The sequence below is a fragment of the Parus major genome, chromosome 2, assembly GCF_001522545.3.
Source record: "Parus major isolate Abel chromosome 2, Parus_major1.1, whole genome shotgun sequence".
In the NCBI taxonomy this organism is placed as follows: domain Eukaryota; kingdom Metazoa; phylum Chordata; class Aves; order Passeriformes; family Paridae; genus Parus; species Parus major.
The window spans coordinates 4,242,980-4,258,159 of record NC_031769.1 but is presented as its reverse complement, the minus strand read 5'-3'; the positions used below and the strand labels follow the sequence as shown (position 1 = coordinate 4,258,159).

The 15,180-nt window shown below is 46.1% G+C and overlaps 1 protein-coding gene across 2 annotated transcripts in view; it reads left to right on the top strand.

Moving 5' to 3' along the window:
• LOC107200237 (mitogen-activated protein kinase kinase kinase 3-like) overlaps positions 1-15,180 on the top strand; it is a 75,673-nt gene that overhangs the window by 28,267 nt on the left and 32,226 nt on the right. Inside the window, exons 3-4 of one of the 2 annotated variants that reach the window (XM_015618440.2) lie at positions 5,458-5,567; positions 15,056-15,096. In XM_015618440.2, the coding sequence (XP_015473926.1) occupies positions 5,458-5,567; positions 15,056-15,096 (151 nt within the window). Of the gene's footprint in view, positions 1-5,457; positions 5,568-15,052; positions 15,097-15,180 lie in introns of both variants that reach the window. The other variant, XM_015618439.2, reaches the window with a different exon arrangement.

Here is a 15,180-nt window from a genome sequence, read left to right as displayed (position 1 = left end):
AATTCCATCAGGACAGGGGCAGCCCTTCGCAGGAACTGAGTGATGTGCAAAGTGAGTCTTTCAGTTCAGGTTCCCTTTGGTAAGGGATAAATGTTGTACACCAGTCAAACCAAAAATTGTGTATTTTCAAAAAAAACCAAAAACAAAACAGCGAGAATGAAAGGCTGATTTCTCTTCAGACCAAATTCATCATTTTTAGTCATCATCATGTGACTCCATATTTATTTCCACTGTGTTTTATTACATTTCGGTGTTTTTGTCACTATATATTCAAAGCCTTGCCCACTGAAAGGGCTTTTACTGGAAGAGACAGTGTTTCTGCGTGGCTCCCCATCCTCTCTTCATCCCCCTCTCAGCTTTCAGAGAGCTGTTCCCTCTGCCTGGGGACATCCCCAGTGGCCGCATCGCCTTCAGGAGAGGTGGATGCTGCTGGTGGAGGCTGCTGCTGGAGTTTACACAGGCAAAGGCACCATCAGCATCACGGCTCTGAAAAGCACAGTGGGATCTTCAGTGACCACCAGTGGCCACATCTGTGGTTTTTCTCTGGATCCAAGTGCATGCAGGGCCCTGGAGCTGCATGCTCCAGCCTTGCTCAGGAATGACTCACAGGACAATATTCTTCCCTCCTGCAACGCCCAGGACTTTTCCCCTGCTCTTCCCAGCCCTGGTTGTGCCTGGTGTGTGTGTGAGAGGGGCCCAGATCAGAACTCACCGTGTTTTACAGGACTCTGCTTTACTTCTGCAGGCTTCCCTGTGCTGCATCTTCATCCAGCTGCTCGTAGTTGTTGTTTTTTTTTTTCTGGTGTTGATGGAAGCAGCTTCATGGAACTACCATAAGCTGCCTCTTAGCAATGACCTATTAGTGAAGCCAACAATAACAGCAGTGTCTAGACCATCTGAACACAGCTAAATTATTCCTTTGTCCCTTCCTCGTTTGCTTTCTCTCCTGACTCTTGAATTGTTTTGGGTGGTCCCTGTTGACCTTCAGGCTTTCTATTTCTCTCATTTTCATTTTTTTTTTTCTTTTTTCTCTCTTTGAGCAGTGAACTTGCTGTACTAAGTCTGAAAGTCCAGGTTCCTCTCTCTCTCACGCAGGCTGGAGCCAAGGCCAAGTAGCAGCAGCGGAAATGTGTCTCTGAAGGGCACAGATGTGTCATCTGCTGGCTTTTTGCTTTCACTCCCTGGCTGATTTTGCCAAGTAGCCAAATGCCCCAGATTCATACTGGCAGTGCCTGTGACTTGTGAGTCTTAACATCTTTCAGAACTGAAAACCTGATGAGAGAAGGAGGCATTCTGGTTTTGATATAGGATCCTGCCAAAATGGATGAGTGTATTTTAATAAATATATAAACCCTGTCTACCGGAGCTCCACTGGTCACTGCATCCTGGGAGTGCTCTTGGCTTTCTGCTCCTGTGTGTTCCTCTCTTCTTTGTGGCTATGGATATTTCCCCCCACCCCCAAACCCCTGGGAAATTAATATCTTTTGAAACATCTATTATTTTTGGTTGGAATTGATCCTTGCTTGGATGGGCTGGCGGTGTGATCAAACAAGCTTTGTCACAGGAAGCTGTTTTAAAAAGCATAAAATTAAGTGTGTTGGTGGAAAGTAGAGAAGAAAGAAAGGAGTTTCCTACTAAGGGAAATAGCTGAAAGCTGAGGATGGAAGAAGAGACACTGGGGACAAAGGGATCCTACTAAACACAATTTATTTTTATGTTTCATTTTTGCTGTCTCTGTAATCAGCTTTTCTCTGTCCTGATCTTCCATGGTAGAAATAATCCTGTTTACATGTTGTGTCGGAGATCAAGTGGGATTTGTTGTACAATTCGTCCTGTCATACCTTAAGTGAATTTGTGCAAAACGATGCCAGAGTGGAGCTGGGCCAGGAGGTTGTTCAGGAGCAGGAACCTGCTCACGTTGCACAAAGATTTCCAGGAGTCTCCCAAGTCCATCTGAGCTCCAAGGATACTTCATCAGTGTTGTGCAACTCGCAGCTGTTTTGTTCTGGAGCCACGGCAGGGCCTGGGGAGGTGTTTGCTGTGCAGCCTCAGTGCTGCCTTCTCACAAGGCTGGAGAATATTTGGGTCCTGCCAGGGCTGGATCAGGAGAACAGGATTTTTCCTGTCCCTTGGGCACGGGATTCCTGACAATTGGCATTTTATCCCTGGTTGAAGCATCCATCCTTCACCCTCTCCTGACTCAAACCAAGCCAAACAGAGAAGGAGCAGCCTGTGACGCCCCTTTTGCTGGAAAGGCTCGGGAGTGACATTTGGATTTAATTATCCAGTTAGCTTCAGTGCTTGCTTGAATTTTGACTGCACTGGCTGAGCTGGCTGCCTATTTCCATGGAACAAAGTCCTCCACCCTTCTTGGGAGTCAGCTTGGAGACCCCAAGAGCGGTAATTAGGATGGGCAAGAGGTTCAGTCTGGAAAGCATCAGTCCCTGTGCAAAGCTGTCCCGGAGAGGACTGGGAAGTGTTGGTTTTGCAACCAATGATGCAAATTGTGCTGCTGCTCAGAAGTTGCTTCAGAGCCTGCTGTGGGGGTTTTTGTTTTGATCAGTTGGGGCTTTGGTCATTGCCTCCCTGAAATCCTGGTTCTCTTGGAGTAAAAACACACTGTTAAAAGCAGCTGAAAAATACTTAAACACATAGAAATACGTTTGTTTAAGGAAATGCTGCATTTCTGCTTGTGCTTAAGTCATCTTTCACCCTCCAGCAGCAGCAAACAACCTTTCCTGCTTGTACAGGAAGAAGTTTCCTTATCTTATTTTGTAGCAGTGATGTCATGGATGTGGATTTTTGTTTTTTGACAATCAGCACTCACGTTTTGTAATTAAAAAGCCTCAGATGCTTTACAGGATGCTCTTTTGCATGAGTTTTTTAGTAGATTAAGGAAGGAAAATGCTGATTTGACAGTCAAATACAATAATTAGCTTCTCTTTCCTATTTTTTTCTTCAGTACTTGATTCAGGACAGCTGGAGCTCAGTTTTACAACACTTATTCTAGGGCTATTAAGTTGATAGTTGGGTATTTCTGGAAACAGGCTGAATTTAAACAGTTACTGAAAGTGAATGGATTCTCCTTGCTTTGCAATGTCTGGAGAGATGCAGAAAGTCACTTCTGGCAGAGATTTTTAGCTTGACTTCCTAAGAAATGTGACTTACCATGAACTGGATTTGCAGCACCAGGAATTTTTCAACTTGTGTTCGGTGGACTTGGAAGTCTGTTACAAAAATGTTTTGGCAAGAGTGCTGTGTAGATAGAGGAGGAAAACAATGTGATATAAACCAGGGCACTGGTGGGTTAACCAGAGATTCCTCTCCTGGAAGATGCTGCCAGGCATGGCCAGGGAGGTTTGGAGGTGGGAGAGGGGTGGGGAATTGGGTGGTTTTGCTGCCAGGCTCTGTCTGCCTGCTGGCCCTGTTGGCCCATGACATTACAGATTGTGTTTTGTGTCAGGCAGTTCAGGAAACTTTTGTTGTCACTCGCTGGAAAAAAAAAAAAAAAAAAAGAAAAAATAAAAATAAAAGGGCTGAGGGGCGCTGTAGAGATTAAAGCTTTGGTGGAAAATTCCTGGAGGGCAGCGTAAGGGGGTTTTGTTTTTGTGGGTTTGTTTTAGCTCATCCCTCCCCCCTTCCCTTCCACCTTCACAAAAAAAGAATAAAAAAAGGCAAAAAAAAGAGCTTTTCTTCCTTTTTTTATCTGTGTTGGGTACTTTCCTACTACAAAATCTGTGTGGAAAACTATGTTTGTCCCAGAGGTCCTTTAAAAAAAACCCAAACCAAGCCAAAACAACAACAAAAGAAAAACACCCCAAACGCAGACTTTGGGGATGTTTTTGATGTGTTTCTTTTTTTGTTGTTGTTGTGGGTTTTTTTGTTTTATTTTCCCTGAACTTGAACTGAAAATTATATATTTCTTAAGTTTTTTCCTGTGCTCCCTGCCACCTCTCTGGAAAAACAAACCTGTGCTTTTAGTAAATAGGGAAATGTGGAATGCAAAAGGGATTACATTTTAACGTACTTAGGTATGAATTTTATTATTTTTATCAATTATATTTTTAATATTGATGTACAGATATATGTTTATATGTTAAATATGTATACACACATTGCCAACAGGAAAATGTAGGTTTTCCCTAAGAATTAATTGTAGGCATTGGAGCTCATTTCTGAGCTCTGAAATATAAGGCTGAATTTTAAACATTTTCTCCCTTATTTCTTTAATATACTCCAGGAGCAGAGCATGCAGAAGAAGTCTTTTTCTCACATATCTGGGGTTTTTTTTCCATAGTGTCAGTGCTCATAGAACCCAGCAGGAGGAGCAGAAAAAGAGATGGTGTTATATCTGAGCACGAGGATCCAGGACATGCACCTCCCTGGGGAAAGATCCTCAGCGTTTGGGTCCAGTCCTGTCTGATTTCATATGGTTTTTGTCATATTTCACATATTTGTGGACTTTGAGTTAAATCTGCAGGCTGGCCTGGTGCAAGGGGTGGTTCTGTCCCTGGAGACACTCTTTTTTAGACAAGATTTGTAGTTGTATTTGTATTTTTTACATTAATAGCTGTGTGTGCCTAACATTTGCCTTGACTGTATCATGAGCACGGAGTGCGCAGTGGGTTCTCACTCCCTCCTAACCAGTGTGCCCTGCCCTAGGTCTTGACAAGGTTCTTAGTTCTTGTGGTGGGTATTTTGCATTTTAAGACTTCAAGAGGTCACAACCACTGCTGCCAAAGTATTGAAAAGGAGGAGATTGGTTTCAGATCCAATGGTCCCTCAAAGTTCTCCCATTACTGCAGAAATCAGGAATTCCATGAGGACTCTCAGTGTCTTCCATCCAGCATTGCTGAGTTTCTCTCTTTTCTCAAGGATTCCTTGCCCTCTCCCCTGGTTTCTCACTGCCTCTGGTTTTGAAAGTCAGTTGTGGCTCTTGAGCACCTTTAGTGAAGGGGGAGGAAAGACAGGGACACCTTTCACTAGCCCTGGTTCCTCCAAGCCCCATCCAACCTGGCCTTGGACATGTCCAGGGCTGGGGCAGCCACAGTGTCTCTGGGCAAGTGTGCCAAGGCCTCACCACCTTCACAGAGGAAAATTTCTTCCTTATATCCAGTCTAAACCTGTCCTATTTCCATTTAATGGCATTTTCTGGTGTCCTGTCACTGCATGCCCTTATCAAGAGTACTTCTCCAGTGTTCTTGCAGGCCCTTTCAGGTGGGGACAATGAGATCTCATCATCTGTCTCACCTGTGATGAAGGAACCTGTATTTTCAAGTCAGAGTGGGCTGGGAGAGGCTGTGGTGGCCTCTTGGAATTCCTCTCTTAGCAGGAAGGTTTGGCATTGTGTCTTTTGATTTGTGTTGGAAGTTTATATTTGCAGTGCTGTATTTTCACTCTGTGCGTCTGAGGCCAGGGTTGTCTCCCACACTTCAGTTGTCTCTTCTTTTCTTGCAGATGAAGAAGAAGCTCTGAACTCTATTATGAAGGATTTGGCAGCATTGGGCAAGTGTGGGGGGCTGCTGGACAACAACAGGAATAAAAACAGTGTCCACTCCAACAAACAGGTTTGTTTCTTGCAATGCATCGTTTCTTCAGTCCACCTCAAACTCCAGCAGACCACAGATATCTTGCCATGCTGGTGGAGCAGAGCTTAAATGTTAGAACTGAAGTTAACAAGTGCTCAGCACATTGGAAATATCATAATTTTACCAAGTAATGAGATTTTATTGCCTCTTTTTGAAGAGCTGGAAGGAAGTTACAGGCATCCCTGTATCACAGAGGAGAAGAGAAATGTCCCAAATTATTCACAAATATAACAACTGAGCCTGAAATTGGATTTAAATCTTGAGTCCCACCTCAAGGCACTTCTAACTGTTGTTTAGCTCTGAAAGTAGCAGAACTTGTTTCTGTGCAGCTTTAGTACTTGGATAAGTCAATTGTTTTCTATTGACAGCCTTAATGAAATACAGTATTTATTATGTGCACATTTTACTTCAGATATTTGAAAGACAGACTGCCAATTCTGAGCTGTAGACACCCAGGCTCTTTGGGGAGGAATAATGTCATTCTTATATAAAGTGTTTAATTATGAATTACTGCTGTTTATCTTTATGCTCCTAAAACCAAACGTTTTGGCCCTGTTGCACATTCAGGGTTGTTTGGTGAGCAAAAAACATTGTCCCTTGAGCAATGTCAGAAATTATTTGCTGACATTGCTACAATAGCTGAAGTGGATTTAATAGCATGTTTGTGTATGGAGCAAATATTATGCGAACACAAAAGTTGTGAAGAAAGAATTCAGATGTTAAAATAGCAAGAAATAAAGGGAGGGAAAGATTAGGACAACTGGGAAGCTGCTGGAGAGGCATGGCAGCAAATCCACTTGGAATTCCACCTCCAGTGCAAGACTGAGCTTGCAGTCAACTCTGCAACCGCTGGATGCCTAGCAAGGAAGAAAACAAATTGTCATTTACTGTCGTCATGCACTTTTTAACGACACTTGTGCTACAAGCAAAGAAGTCTGGGTGCAGAGAGGAAAAATCCCTTCCCAAATCCCTCTGGGCTTCCCAGCCGCATGCAGACGAAAACACGTGCGCACGTCTCGTTTCAAAGCGTGTCCTGGCGGGAGCAGCTGCCCAAGTTGAATCACTGGGTTTGTGTTCAGCTCATGCTGAAATAAGTCCAAGATGTTTACAGAACTGACCAGAGACACTCGGGGCTGGCTCTCTGCAGCTGCAGGAGGAGCAGAAAACCCAGCGCAGCTTTGGATGGCTGCGAGGGCAGCATTGTGTGCACGGTGATGGGTGGGGACCGTGTGGAGCCAGCTCTGAGTTGCTTTCAGGGTAGCAAAGCTGTTCAGGCTCCTCTTAAAACATTTGTTTTGTGCAATGAGGGAAAGTCCCAGCTGTCGTTTTTGAGACCTGGGCTGTTAATGCAGCACATACACAGTTAACTAGTGGGAAATAAAGAAAGTTACAGTTTTCATTGATTGAATTCTTATCTGCATGAAGTTGGCAGCTTGCAATCAAATTTACAACCACAGCCTGTCCATTCTTCATCTTCATTTATAAATCACCAATGGAGGTATGCTGTGCTCTGATTTAGAATAGTTGGCTGCCAGTTGTGTTTAATTTTATTATGGCAGGAACCAAGCTTTCCTTCTTATTAGAGCACTGATGCTTCTTCCTTTATGATTTTTCTTTTTATCAATAAGTGGAGCAGCTGTAGCCGCGTGCTCAGGGCTGCTCAGAGCTCTCTGATGGGGGAGATGTGGATGGTCAGAATCCTGTTCTGCACACACATCCGGAGCTGGGGGTTCAGACCAGCAGGCCCCAGGAGATGAAGGGCGTTGGAGGATGTTGAATTGTTGCCTCACTTAATTGGACTAGCTGGAACACGTCTGGCTCGCGGCACGGCGAGTTTGGGAGGTGGGGAGTGGCCAAAGGAGGTGGAATTAGTGGGGACTCGGTTCATGTTTGTAGCTCAAGCTTAATCAGCCTGTTTGGCTCACTTTTAGGTTTGGGGTTTTTTTTTTCCTTGTTTTTTATGACAGAAATTGAGGGGGAGAGATTGATTTGGAAATGCTGTTGTTGTGCCTGTGATTTGTTGTTCCTTTGGTACTTGGTTTTCCCTTTCTGTTGTTTATTTTTTTGCTGTGATTAAGTTGGCCAGTTGGACTGAAGGATGCCCTGAACACTTTCCCTTCTTGGAGGGGGAATGAGGCACAAGGGCATTTTGGTGATAAAATGTCCTCTTGGTCATCTCGTTGTTGGTGCCTCTCATGAGGTTTGATTCCTGCTATAATAAATATAGTGCTCACATTGAACTACTTGGGCTTGGGAGTTCAGTTAGTAGATTAATAAGATAATATTTCTTTTTCTGTGGAAAAATGTTTTTTCTGAGGCATGGGAATCCTTTAGTCAGTGTTCCAAATTTCCACTGAAAGACAGAGTTCACAGCAAGAATGTGTTGGCTAACTAGGCAGTTCTCTGTGGCTTGCAGCAGTTTTTTGGTACACAGAGAAACACAACCAAAGTGCTATCTCATTCCTGTCTCCTGGAGGGCTTCCTTAGTGCTCTCTTGACACAAGTTGAAAATTGAATCCTGCCAGATTGTATTCCTGGTAGGCCTGGGCCACACAAGAAAACAGCCTGTGGTGGTGTGCGCTCCAAAATATTTCTTTCCCAAAATATTGATAGTTTTGCTTCAGTTCATCTTTAGAAGTGAACATCCTTTGGCAAATTTCATAGAAATCTTTCTTTTCTTAATTTTCTTCCCTCACAAATGAGTTTAGGGCAAAGGCTGCCCTTCTGGATGTGCAATGCCTTCCAGAACAGGCTGGAAATTATATCAGCGTGGATGATTTTCCTCCCTTGAATTGCCCAGGCAGCTGGCAGCAGATGTGATGGCTGAGCTGGAATCTCCTGAATCCTGGTCAGGTGCAGCAGCCACCACATGGTCCTGCCTCTCTGCCATGTGGGAATTACAGGGACAGACATGGACACCCTTTTCCTTCCTTGTGTGAGTTAAAGCAGAGCCGTTCTTTGAGAACAGAGGGATCATTCTGACATTATTCCTAGTGCAGCTTCTGCACTGGTATTCTTCTGTTACTCCTTTAATCACTCTGGTATTCCCTGTGCATCCTCTGCATGGCTGGAAGGAATCCTTTCAGGCTACCTCTTGGACTGAACAAGGGAGTTTGTTCATAGAAATGACTCTGAAGAGGGGAAGAAGGAAACAGCAGAATGAAGATCTGCGTTGTGTTCATTAAGGAAAAAGATGAGTGGGATAAGAAGGGAAACCCTGAATAATTAGGAAATCCTGAACAAGAGGATGGAGGGAGAAAAGAGCAATTAAATTAGCATTTATTTTGTATCTATTTATGTGCACATCCATTCATTTCTATAAATAGCACTTGGCAACTGGCAGTATGAAGCTGCTTGTCTGTGGGCCTCTGTCATGGCCAGTGACAGCCAGCAGCTCCTCTGCCCCCCTAATCACCATGGCAAGTTCTCCCACGGCAATTAAATACTTGTAGGAAGTGTTTCTCCATGTACATCAAATGTCAGACTGTCCTAGAAGTTGTGCTTTTAGTAAATTACCTCTGGACTCCTCTCTTTGGCAAGCTGGATGGAAGACAAGGCTTGCTCATAATTCCAGTGAAATACTGGATCATTTTGTAGGGCTCTCTGTGGGTCTTCGAGCAGCCTAAGAAAGGAGTTTGGCTTTGTCAGGCATGTTTTACGTTTGGAGGATGTGATGTGGATGGGGGAAGATGGGAGTCTCTATGAGGGGATCTGCAGGGATTTCCCCACCTGGGGAGCAGAAACAAGGGGCCAAGGGGGAGCATCACTGACTGGGAAAGCCTTGGCTGGAGATGGCAAAGGCAGTGGAGTCCCAAGGATTTAAGAGGCTTTCCCATGTCTGCGTGTGGAGCTGATTTGGGTGTGAAGACGGTGATACCAGTGAGAAATCCAGCTGGAGAAAAGCTATTCCCTGCCAGGTGGGTGGTTTCAGATAAACATTTTGAAGCCTGTGATTCCCACTGCTGTCTGAAACAGCAATGTCTGTAACAGGTGGCAGTGAACCTTCTAGTCATCATCTTCCCACTGTCCTCTGAGCTGCTCAGGTGCTGGACTTGCTTTCAGAGGGAAAAAAGCTACAAGGCTCCAGGGAGGCTGGGATATATTGTACCTTCTGCCCCTGCAATGAGAAGGGGGCAATACCAGACAAACCCCTTTCTGTCTGATAGCTGAATAAGCCGGCGTGCGTGGGGGTTCTGTGCAGATAATTCCCAATGACGTGGATTAGTCATCTCCTCTTGCGGTCTGGGGCCGCGCTCCAGCTGTCTGGCGTGTGAGGAACGTCCCGCTGCTGAGGGCAGGGGCGAGCGCAGGGCTGATGCAAACCTGCACCTTGGGGAAGTGTGGGAGTCCCCTCAGCCTGGGCCTGTGGTGCTGATTCCTCTTAGCCAGAGCCAGGAGTTGAGGAGGAATCCCACCGCTTTGTGGCTTTGTACAAAGGGAGTAACTCGAACGCTAATGCCTGCGCGGCTCCGCGGGGTTTTCTCATTGTTTCCTAATCCAGCGAGTAAAAAATGAGAGAAGTGAAAACAATCCCTCTGATTACCCTGTGGCATGCAAAACTGGGTGTATTTCATTACCCCTGTATTACCCAGGGGGGGAAACTGAGGCAAAATAAGTGCTCAGGGTCTTGTGGGTAGACATGAGCAAGGCTGGAATGAGCAGCACTAAAGGGAATAGGAGGCCCCTTGTGATGATTTCTCCTGCCTTTCTTGACCACAAAAGGGTTAATGCTGAAGTCAGAGGCTTTGTCCCAGTTGGTTTGTGAGGCAGCTGTGGATTTGGGTGGAAGAAGTGCTCTAAAGGCCCCATCCTCGTGGTGTGTCAGCATGGACAGAGCTGCCCTCTGGTTAGATTTGACAGGAGCAGATCTAAAGCAAGCCACAGAAATGGGGTCTGCACACATTTCTGATGGCAGCAGAGTTTAGGAGGAGGAAAGGACATGATGGGGGGAATCTTTGAGTTTGTGCTAGCCTGGGATTTTCCAGAGCGGCAATTTTAGTTGTTTCAGCGACACAGACAGGCATGGAGGTGCAGGGCTGGCTCCTCTGCTGGCTCCCTACCTGCCTCTGCCCTTAGACACCCTTCTCCATAGGCTCAGCTTGGACCTGTACCCCAATTTGAGCAACCCCCTGGCTGTTCAGCAGAGAGGGTGCTCAGAATCTTCTGCTCCTCCAGAACCGCTTCCATTTTAGGACTAACTGCTTGTTTTCCTGCTCTCTGTGTGTGCTTTTATTACAAACAGCAGTCAGCTCTTCAGGGATCTCTGTAGAAGATCATGATTCACCTCGTTTGGAAACACTTTTTCCATTTTTTTCCAACGTTTTCCTTAATCTAAACCAGCACACAGGGCTGTTGCTCCAGCTCTTAGGGCTGAGCTTGGCCAAGCCTGCTGGGGTACAAGATCCCCAGCCAAGAGGCAAAAGCAGTTGCCCCTTTTCTCCCCAAATTCCCATCCGAATTCCCTCTCTGAAGCTTGGCAGTTGTGGTCTTTTCTCTGTGAAATCAGAAGTTTTGAGGAAAGATCCAAAAATACCTCAAGGAAAGCCTGGAAAGAGGGTAATGGGTTTGTGGCCACAGCAGTGGCTTTGCTTTTTCCTTTTGGAGTAATGTAGCAAGGACGAGTAAAATACCGCTTGTTTGCAGGGCTGGAGGAAATGCCGGTACAAGTAATTTGGAGAAGAAATTCTTGTAGAAACGAAGGGAATGGCTGTGGTATTTCCTGTTGGGGCTGTTGCTGGTTTTGTTTGTGTTGCAGCAGGGTCTGCAGGCGCCAGCGGGGCCGTGGGCTCCTCCGTGCCCCGCGTCCTACGGAAACGCACACAGAGAGGGAAAGCTGCTCGGCACAGACAGCCCAGGAGGCCAGAAACACCTTCTGTGCTTCTCTCTACCACTCTTCTGCTTCAGAGAGTGAATCACAGATTGCTTTGGGCTGGGAAGGCTTTTGAAGGCCAGACTGCTGTGGGCAGGCACATCTGTCACTAGACCAGGTTCAATCCAACCTGGCCTTGAGCACTTCCAGGGATGGAGCATCCACAGCTTTTCTGGGCAACCTGTTCCAGTGTCTCATCAACCCAGTGGTAGGAAATGTCTTCCTTGTATCCTATCTCAGTCTAGCCTCTTGCTGCTGAGAACTGTTGCCCTCATCCAGTCAGTGCAGGACCTGGTAAAACCTCTCTCTCCCTCTTATAAAGCCCCTTTTATATATTGAAATGTTGCAATAAGGCCTCCATGGATCCTTCTCCTCCCCAGGCTGGGCTTTTTCTTCATACCCTTAGCCAAAACCCCTCTTGCCTTCCTGCCTCAGTTTCCCTTGTTGGTTCCATTGCCTGCCTGAGCTCTCACAGTGCTGATGAAAATACTGTTTAAATGCTCTGCCAGAGCTCAAGGTTTAAGGCTGGTGCCTGTGACTGTCCTTACCCCTCTCCTGCACTGCATTTAACACAAGCCTTTGAATATCTCCACTTGTTCTCCTACACCCACTGAGGACCTCTTGGTTGAAGGGGAACAGGCTGCCCTTGGCAGGTGACATCAGGTGACACCTGATAGCAGGGACAGTGAATAGAACAACCTGGATTGTGCAAGGGGGAGTCACATTCCTCACAAAATGGCAAAAGTGAGTAGGACCCAGCAGCCTCCACCACCCACACCTCTTCCACCTCAACATTTGCACGCTGTGCTGAGTTCCTGATGGAGAAGGTGCTGGTCCTGCATTCCCCCTGAGTGTTCATTTGAGATGCTGGGTGCAGACTCACACCAGCTTCTGCTCCAACACTTGGCAGTGCCCCAGGCTCCCTGTGTAATCTTGAACCCGTGCTGCAAACCAGACTTCCATGGGTGTAAAAAATCACAGCCTGCTCCAGCATTTAGGAAGTGCTTTGCATCCCCTGAGATTTCCTAGTACTTTGGGCACTGCCCACTCTATTTTTTTTCCTTTAAAAAAGGAAAAAAGTATTTGTTGTTGATAGCAGTGATTAATTCAGCTTGAGCTGTGGGTCAAAAACATGAGCAAGCCAAGGGAAGCCTGAAAAATTAAACTGTAATCAACTTCTCAGACTGATAAATATGAATTTATCCCTCTTCCAAATGCTTGCGAGCTAAAGGTCTTGGTTTCTTTGAGAGAGGCAAGAGGTTAGTGTGTTTTATATTAAAGAAAAATGTTATCTAAGTAAGAAATGAAGTGGGTTTTCATTCCCCTGTTGCAGCCAATGTGTTTGTAGCTCTGCTCAGAGCAGTGTGGGGCAGCTGGCGTCCTTCTGCTGGCGTTGGGCCACGGCACATCAGCCTTGTTGTTGATGTACAAGAAAAGGATGCAGCGGGGTCGTGGCTCATTTTTTTTCATTTTCTTCTCTCTCTGGAGCTTTAGACGAGTGTTCTGACATTTTCCAGCCACAAGCTGTTTTTCAAAACTTGTTTGTCTGTGAAATCTGTGCTGCTCAGCACAAGCAGGCAGCGTGTGCTCTGTCCCAGCTCAGTGCAATGTTCGGGGCTGTGCTGAAAGTGAAACCTGTGTTTTGAAAGGTTTCCTGCAGTGAGGCCGGAGCTGTGTGAGCTCTTCCCCTTCCACGTCCTGCCCTTTTGTAAGGAGAAACCTCGAAAGTTCCTTGCCCTGATATTTTTTTTTCTCTCCTTCTTTGGAGAAGGATTTTGTGGTGTTACAGTCAGCAAACCCAATTTATTGTCAGCATCCAGAAGGGATGAACCAGCCAGGCCTCCTTAGAGAGGCACATGCAAATAAAAATTGGCATAAAAGAGCCTATTTAGTTTCTTTACCAGCACAGATAATCCAAAGTGGCAATCCCTCCTGTATTTGCCTGTCCCTCCAGAATGATTTTAACCTTCAGTACTAGGTTGGTTATGGTCATCTCTTCTCCTTTTGAATTTTGGACAGGTTTAGAATTAATCTGGTATTTTTAAAAGTTTGGCCTGGTTCTGAAAATGAACCTGAAGACTGTCCAAACTTTGTGGGTCTGGAGAAATGGCTGTAGCCCCTGAGGTGATGTCAGTGCCTGTTTAGCACAGGCCTGTATCACTGCTGGAGTGCCCCACTTGGTGACTGTCCCAGCACTGCTTCTTCCCAGCCCTTCCAGAAACACAGAAAATGCCATGAGCAGAGATAATGAAGATGCATTTCAGGTGATCCAGCGTGTTTACCCCGAATCTGTTTTTAAGCCTTTCAACAGAATCGCCTCCAGCCTTGACTTCCTGAATTTTGGTGGGTGTTTGCAGAACTGGAGGAGCTGTCAGTTTAAAAACAAACCGGAGGGCGCCCGTCCAGCTCGTTTTCCTCGTTAGGAACAAAGCTGTTTGACTGCAGCTCTGCTTTCCCTCTGAGAGGATGGAAAGTGTGCCTTCACATGCTGGCAGCCCAGGCCCAGAGATAAGTCCTGTGCTCAGGAAGGGCTGTCACCCACCCAGCTGGGAGTTATCCCTGTGAGACGCCGGCGGCGCGGGACCGAGCCCTCCCTGGGGTTCCACCTCGGAGGGAGGTGGCCAGCACTTCTCTCTGCATGGGAAGAGAGCTGTTTGAGGAGGCTGGTGGGCTCTGGGGGGAGGAAACATGCTGGTTAAGTGGGGTGACTAGACCTGGTCTGGGAAGTAAAGAGGGTTTTGATCTGTGTTGGAGCCCATTGGAAAGTCCTGGAATGATCTAAGGGATGCTGGAGGGATGCTTGGCTCAGACGTGGTCTGAGAAGCCAGAGGAATGAAAAGGCTCCTTGTGGTCTTGATTGCACAAATAGAGGATGGGAGAAGTGGTTTTTGCTGGTCCCTGCACAGCTGTGTGCTCAGTGTGCCTGTGATTCCACTGGCTCTTCTTTGGGCAAATTTTGTGGTTTCTCTTGAGGTGAGAAATGGGTCATTTCAGGGTGGGCATTTGCTGTGCATTGTGTATTGGGCCTGGTACACTTTGCATTTTGTAGGTCCTAACAAAATAGCAACTAGCACTTCAACCATCCTAGCACTGCTGGCTTTAAAATCCTAGACTGTCTCCATTTCCATCAGAGATTGCTCTCTTTTACTTTTTAATTCTTCACCCCAAATACTCCTGTGTTCTAGTAAACATCCTCTGAGGGTTTTTTGGGTTTCCAACAGGAAAGTACTGGGGTGAAACCATGGGAAGCACTGAAGGTGCACAGACATCAGACACTTAACATGTTGGCCTCTTTGATCATAGTGCCTTGCTCCCAAGTGAGTTTAGGACTATTTTCCACCTTATGAATGCATTTTATTAAAACTAACAGTTGTAGAGGCAAGTGTCTTCTTGTTTACAGAGGAACTTACAGGCACATTCCTCAGCAGTGTGGAGTGTCCCCTAAGGCTGTGAGTCCACCAGGCAGCTGGGCCTAAATAAACCAGATGCCTTACGGAGCTAGGAGAGTCTCCCTGAGAGCTCCTGTCAGCTTTGGGTCTGTGAGTCAATCCAGGATGCAGTTTGGGACCTCACCATTCTCTGCTTTTTCTTTCAGCAGCGAAGTGTCAGGATCAAGTTTGAATATGAAGGAGAGAAAAGGTAGGTACCTAGTCCAGTCCCCTGTGAGTACAGGGACAAGTTCCCTTTTCCACCCAACACTGTCCTGCTGACTTCAGCCAGCTG